This window comes from Elephantulus edwardii, unplaced genomic scaffold (genome assembly GCF_000299155.1).
Source record: "Elephantulus edwardii isolate Elephantulus edwardi_28Jun2011 unplaced genomic scaffold, EleEdw1.0 scaffold00212, whole genome shotgun sequence".
Taxonomy (NCBI): Eukaryota; Metazoa; Chordata; class Mammalia; order Macroscelidea; family Macroscelididae; genus Elephantulus; species Elephantulus edwardii.
In genome coordinates, this window is record NW_006399962.1 from 3,397,460 (window position 1) to 3,403,701 (window position 6,242).

General features: G+C 38.4%; 1 protein-coding gene across 1 annotated transcript in view; it reads right to left on the reverse strand.

Moving 5' to 3' along the window:
• Positions 1–6,242, reverse strand: part of HSD17B6 (hydroxysteroid (17-beta) dehydrogenase 6) — a 16,971-nt gene that overhangs the window by 8,538 nt on the left and 2,191 nt on the right. Inside the window, 1 exon segment of the mRNA XM_006897609.1 lies at positions 562–820. Coding sequence (XP_006897671.1) covers positions 562–820 — 259 coding nt within the window.

The following is a 6,242-nucleotide window of genomic DNA, read 5'->3' on the forward strand; positions in this document are numbered from 1 at the left end:
CAAAAGGCGACACGGAATGACAAAGTAAAATACTACAAGGAAATGTGCGAGGAGCTAGAGTCGGAAAATCAAAAGGGCCAAACTCATTCAGCATTTCTTAAGCTCAAGGAACTGAAGAACAAATTCAATTTTTCTTAAGTTCACTTTAGAGGAACAAAAAGTTTAAGCAAAGAGAAGGTATTCATAGTCTCTTCAGAAATGAAATCTCATCAAGGATAAATTGGAATTTTGAAGTGTGATGTGGTGAAAGGAGACAAAACACAGTTTCACCACATCTAACACATGTGCTGGGAGGCAAATTTGGGGAAGAATTTAACAAATATGAGTCGTTTCTATTTAAAATACCTTAGCAATGATGTCTCTGTATCTATGAATGACTAACTGGAAACCAAATTGCTCTATAAACTTTAACTCAAAGCATAATAAAAAATCATAATCATTCCATCTATCACAATTTTGGGAGTGATGAACTAAGCTAATGGAGATGAAAGCAACTGATACAATGTCTGAGACATATTTAAGTGCTCAGTACTTCATTTTGTTTTAACTTAGCAAAATTACCTCAGAACATCTGAAAAGGCTTCCACACCATACTTGGAGCTACTGTAGACTCCTCCAAAGAATGCAATTCTTCCCATGATACTAGAGACATTTACAATCCTCCCCCGTGCTCTTCTCACCAAGGGAAGCATACTCAAAGTCACCTTTATCAAACCAATCAGATTCACATTAAGGATAGTCTCATAGGTCTCAATTTGCAGCCATTCACTACAGCCAGTCGGATAAATGATGCCAGCATTGTTGGCCAGGCCTCAAAGTCCTAATTGAACGAAAAGAAAAGTTTTAAACAAAACTGAAAATTGCTTACTTTGATCAATCTTACTGCTGAGAATAACTAAATTTTTTTTTTTTAGTTGCTGTTTTTTGGGTTTTTTTTTAATGAGATAGTCCATGCTGTGTTGTGTCGCTACCCAAAAGGCCTCACATCTCCAGTGATCTGAATTTATTGGGGGAGAAAGTTGGGCAGTATCTTCCCACTAAGATTTTAAGCTTCAAGCACCCAATTAAAGGTCACAATGAGTGGGAATCGACTCAACAGTAATGAAGTAGTTTGTTGAGTTTTTTTGTGTTTTTAAATACAAATTAACAATAAAGTAAAAAAAAAAAATTCAGGCTAATTCTAGCCAATGGAATCCAACATGATAAAAAAATCATCACAATCAAGTGATATTCATAACAAGTATGTAAGAGTAGTCCAATGTCAAATGCTATATGGTGCCACTGTTGTAGAATGAGGCTGACATCGGGGTGGGGGTAAGACTGAGAAAAACTGGATGAAATATGTTTACGGCATTGAAGTCTATGGGGGAGAGAATAGTTTAAAAGTATTATATTTTAGGGCATTATGTTTATCGTAGGAGTATGCAATGAGGTTGAGGGTGGGATTGGGGGAGGTGCGGGGGGGATTGTGTACAAATGAGGGAGTTTTTCTTTTGCTTTTCAAAGAGAGGAGCAAACGGGGGTGGGGGGAGAAGGGTGAAACAATGAATGAATGGAATTCCAAAATCTCTGTAGATGTTCATTGAAATGAAAAATAAATAAAAAGAATTCTTGATGGAAAAAAAAACAATCTCACAAGAAAAAAAAATAGTCCAATGTTAGAAAAATAATAAGTAGGACAGGGAAGGGTTCAGAGGGTACATAGGGTCTCTGTACATTGCAAGCAGCTCAATGGCATATAAAAACAATAATATACTATGTCAGGTTCAGAAGCAGGAGTGGCATCTACTTCCTAAATAACATGCCTCCAGAAACCCTTTGAACTTCAATAAAAGTAGATAGTTGTAGAGAGGCTTCAAGTCTTTTGTTCACAGCGTCGTTATGAGTCATGCTTGACTCGAAGGCAATCAACAGTAATAACCTACATCAATTAAAGAAAGAAAAATAATCACAGATCATCTCAACTGATACAGAAAAGGCACTTGATATAATTCAGCGTCTTCTTTTTTCTTTTCTTTTTTTTAATTGAGATTTTAATGAAAGTTTATGAAGAATTTGGATTTACATTCCTTCATTGTTACACATTTTCCTCCCTGCCCTCCCCACCCCCAGTTTGCTTTTTTGTTTGGAAAAAAGTTCTTTCATTATTATAGATTTCCTCCCCAGACCACTTTACTATGCAGAACTTATTCTGGACTCTTGTCATGCCAGTAATACCTAATCATATATTCCTTTTATACAGTTCTCTCCTTTGTTTTAATGTCATGTGCATTATTTATCCCCTCTTTTCTTGGTTTCCCCCCAACCCCCATGTCAGTTCTGTTTTATAACAGTGGCATTATGCAGTATTTGTCCTTTTGTTATGGAGCTATTTCACTCAGCATAATGTCCTCCACGGTCACCTATTTTGTATAATATTTCATTAGTTCTTTGGTTTTCAGTGCTCCATAGTAGTCCATTGTGTGAATATACCACAGTTTCTCTAGCCATTTGCTTGTTGATGGACACCTGGGTTGTTTCCATCTGTTCGTTACTGTGAACAAAGCTGCAATAAACATGAGTGTGCAAATATCTGCTTGGGTGGCAGTTCTGATTTAAGGTATATTCCTGGTAGTGGTCAAATGGTATTTCTATTTGCAACTTTTTGAGAAAGCACTGTACTGCCTTCCAGAGTGTTTGCACCATTTTAAACGCCCACCAACAGTGAATAAGGGTTCCAGTTTCTCCACCTCACCAGCATTTGTTGTTTGCTGTTCTGTTAAATTTTGCTATTCTTACTGGGGTGAGATGATATCTCAAAGTTGTTTTGATTTGCATCTGTCTTAGAGCTAGGGATTTTGAACATTTCTTCATGTGTTTGTTCACCATTTGTATGTCTTCTTTGGCGAAGTATTTGTTCGTGTCCTGTGCCCATTTTTCAGTTGGGTTATTTACCTTTATCTTGTTATGGCTCAGCATCTTTTCTTGATAAAAACACTCAACAAATAAGGAATGGAGGCAAACTCCCCAACGTAATTAAAAGCATATTTACAAAACCAACAGCCAACTTTATTCTCAATGGAGAGTGATTTAAGACATTTCCCTTGCAAATGGGAACTAGACATGGTTGCCTTTTATCACCACTCCTGTCCAGTATCGTATTGGACATCCTAGCCAAAGCAATAAAGCATGAAAAGGAAGTAAAGAGCATCCAAATTGACAAAGAGAAAGTAAAATAATTTCTACTTGCAGATTATATGACATTATGAATGTGACATCAAACTGGAGGAAGATTCATCAACAACCTGCCTTGTGCAGATGACACAGCCTTCCTTGCTGACAATGAAGAAGACTTGAAACATTTGGAGCAGAAGAACAAAGACTACAGCCTTCAATATTAATTAGATCTCAACATCAAGAAAATAAAAATCCTTACCATTGCCAATAAGCAACTTCATGATAGATGGAGAAAAGGCTGAAGTTGTCAATTATTTCATTTTACTTGGACACACAATCAAAATCCACAGTAATACACTTAGAAATCAAAAGACATGTTGCATTGGAAAAATATTCTGTTAAAGACCTCTCCAAATTGCTAAAAAGCAACAGCGTCCTCTTTTATGCTGATGATAATGATGATGATGATGATGTGTGTGTGTGTGTGTGTGTGTGTGTGTGTGTGTGTGTGTACAGTCAAATCAGATTTGACTGGTACAGGAGGAGCTTGTTCCTCCTTCTCCAGCAAAGCATCTGGTGGATTTGAACCACTCACCTCTGGGATTGCAGTGCACCTTCTTGCAACTAGGCCACCAGAGCTCGCCAACAGCGTCCTTTTAAAGACAAAGGTGCACCCATCCAAGTCATGGTCTTTTCAATTATTTCCTATGCATCTCAAACTTAGATAATTAATAAGAATGACAGTAGAAGAATAAATGTCTTTGAATTATGGTGTTGGAGAAGAGTCCTAAATATTCCATTGAGGGTGAAATGTGCTTCTTAGAGGCAAGGATGATCATATACTTTGAGAATGTTATCAGAAGGGGCAAGTTCTTGGAAAAAGATATTATGCTGAGAAAGATGGAGGGTCTGAGAAAGAGAGGAAGACCCTCAACAAGATGGATTGACAGAGTGACTGAGGCAATAAGCTCCAGCATATCACATGGTGAAGATGGTACAAGAAAGGGCAAAGCTTAGATCTGTTATTCATACAGTTGCCATGAGTTGTCACCTCACAACAACATATATAGAAAATCCCAAAGACTTAACAAGAAATTTACTGATGAAGGGAAAGGCAATACACAATAAGGGTTGGACTAGATTTTGAAGTTCAGTAATTACAGTAATCAGGTGTAATGACTGCTATAAGACAAAATATCTATGAATGAGTGAATGAAAACTCATTATTATTTTTAAACTTTTATTCAAAAATAATGAATGGTTCAAAATTTGGAAAATGTGTCATATCTCCATACCTTTTCAATCTATATGCAGAACAGGTTATCCGGGAGGCGGGGCTCCATGAGGAGAAATGTGGTATCAGGATTGGAGGAAGACTCATCAACAGTATGTTATCCAGATGATACAACCCTGCATGCTGAAACTGAGGAGGACCTGAAGCACTTGCTGTAGAAGGTTAAGGACTGCAGCCTTCAATATGGATTGAAGCTCAACATGAAGAAATAAAGATTCTCACCACTGGACCAATTTAGCAGCATCATGATAGATGGTGAAGAGATTGAGATTGTTAATAGTTTTAGTTTGCATGGCTCCACAATTACAAAATGGGCAAAAGACATGGAAAGAATTTTCATAGAGGAAGATATTCAAATGCCAAACAGACACGTAAAGAAATGGTCAAAATCATTGGCAACAAAAGAGATGCAAATCAAATCCACAATGAGGTACCATCTTAGCATACTACACAGCATCCAGGAGCAATAATTTTGTAAATTATTACCTAACTTGGGAGGGAATGGAGAGCATTATGCTGAGTGAAACAACTCAGTCCCAAAAGGACAAATATTGCATATAACCATCATTATAGAATGAGTATAAGGATATGGGGGGATGGGTGGAAGTAGAGGCGTGAGGATATGCAAGGAAAGGGGGAAATTAACGATAGGGTTGTGCAATCTGATGGGTGGTAGGATGAAGGAAATTGGAAGAATCTGTTCTGAAAAACAATGTATTTGAATTTTGTAAATAAATTAGTACAACAATTTAAAAAAAAAGTGGAGAAGAGGAAATCAACACTCTTGGTACCAGCAGCCAGGAAATTAAAAGACAAATTGCCATAGTCTTGTTCAGGCCATAGTCTTTGAAATTACTTGCTATGCATCAGAAAGCTGGACAATGACTAAGGAGGACAGAAGGAGAATTAATGTCTTCGAGCTGTGGTGCTGGAGAAGAGAACTGAATATACCATGGACCCCAAGGAGAACAAACAGGTTCATCCTAGGGAGGGTGAGATCAGGCTGCTCCTTGGAGGCAAGGATTCAGAAACTTCATCTGACATTCTTTGGACATGTTGCAAGGAGGGACCAGTCCTTGAAAAGGGACGTCATGCTTGGTAAGGTGGAGGGACAGGGCAAGAGAAGAAGACCCTTGATGAGATGGATTGATTCAGTGACTAGGGTAATGGAGGTAGGTGTGTCAGAGACAATAAGATTGGCACAGGATAGAGCAGGGTTTAGGGCTATTTTCCATAGGGTCGCTATGAGTCGCAGGTGACTCGAAGGTACATAACAACAATATATTATTTTTAAATCTCAGGCCAAAAACTAAAGGAAAGCAAGACGCAAAGAGGGCACATTAAAATTTAAGGATGTCAGCTCGTGTAAACATGAACATCAGTTCATATAACCTCACAAAGCAGCCTCTCGCTGCTTGGACGCATTGTTACAAAACTTTTTAACCCCACCACTGAGTGCATTTCTCTCTACTAGCAAACATCCTGCCCCCAAAGATGTTCAGCTTTCTTGCTTTATGATCTATATAACAGGATCTATAAAATGATGGTTGTTGTTGTTATGTGCCATTGAGTCGCTTGCGACTCATAGTGACCCTATGTACAACAGCCCTAAACCTGCTCTATCTGGGCCAATCGCACTGCCTCCGACACACCCATCCCGTTTACCCCAGTCACTGAATCAATCCACCTCATAGAGGGTCTTCCCCTTCTGCACTGTCCCTCCACCCTCCCAAGCATGATGTCCCTCTCCAAGGACCTCTCCCTCCTTACAACATATTCAAAGTATGTCAGA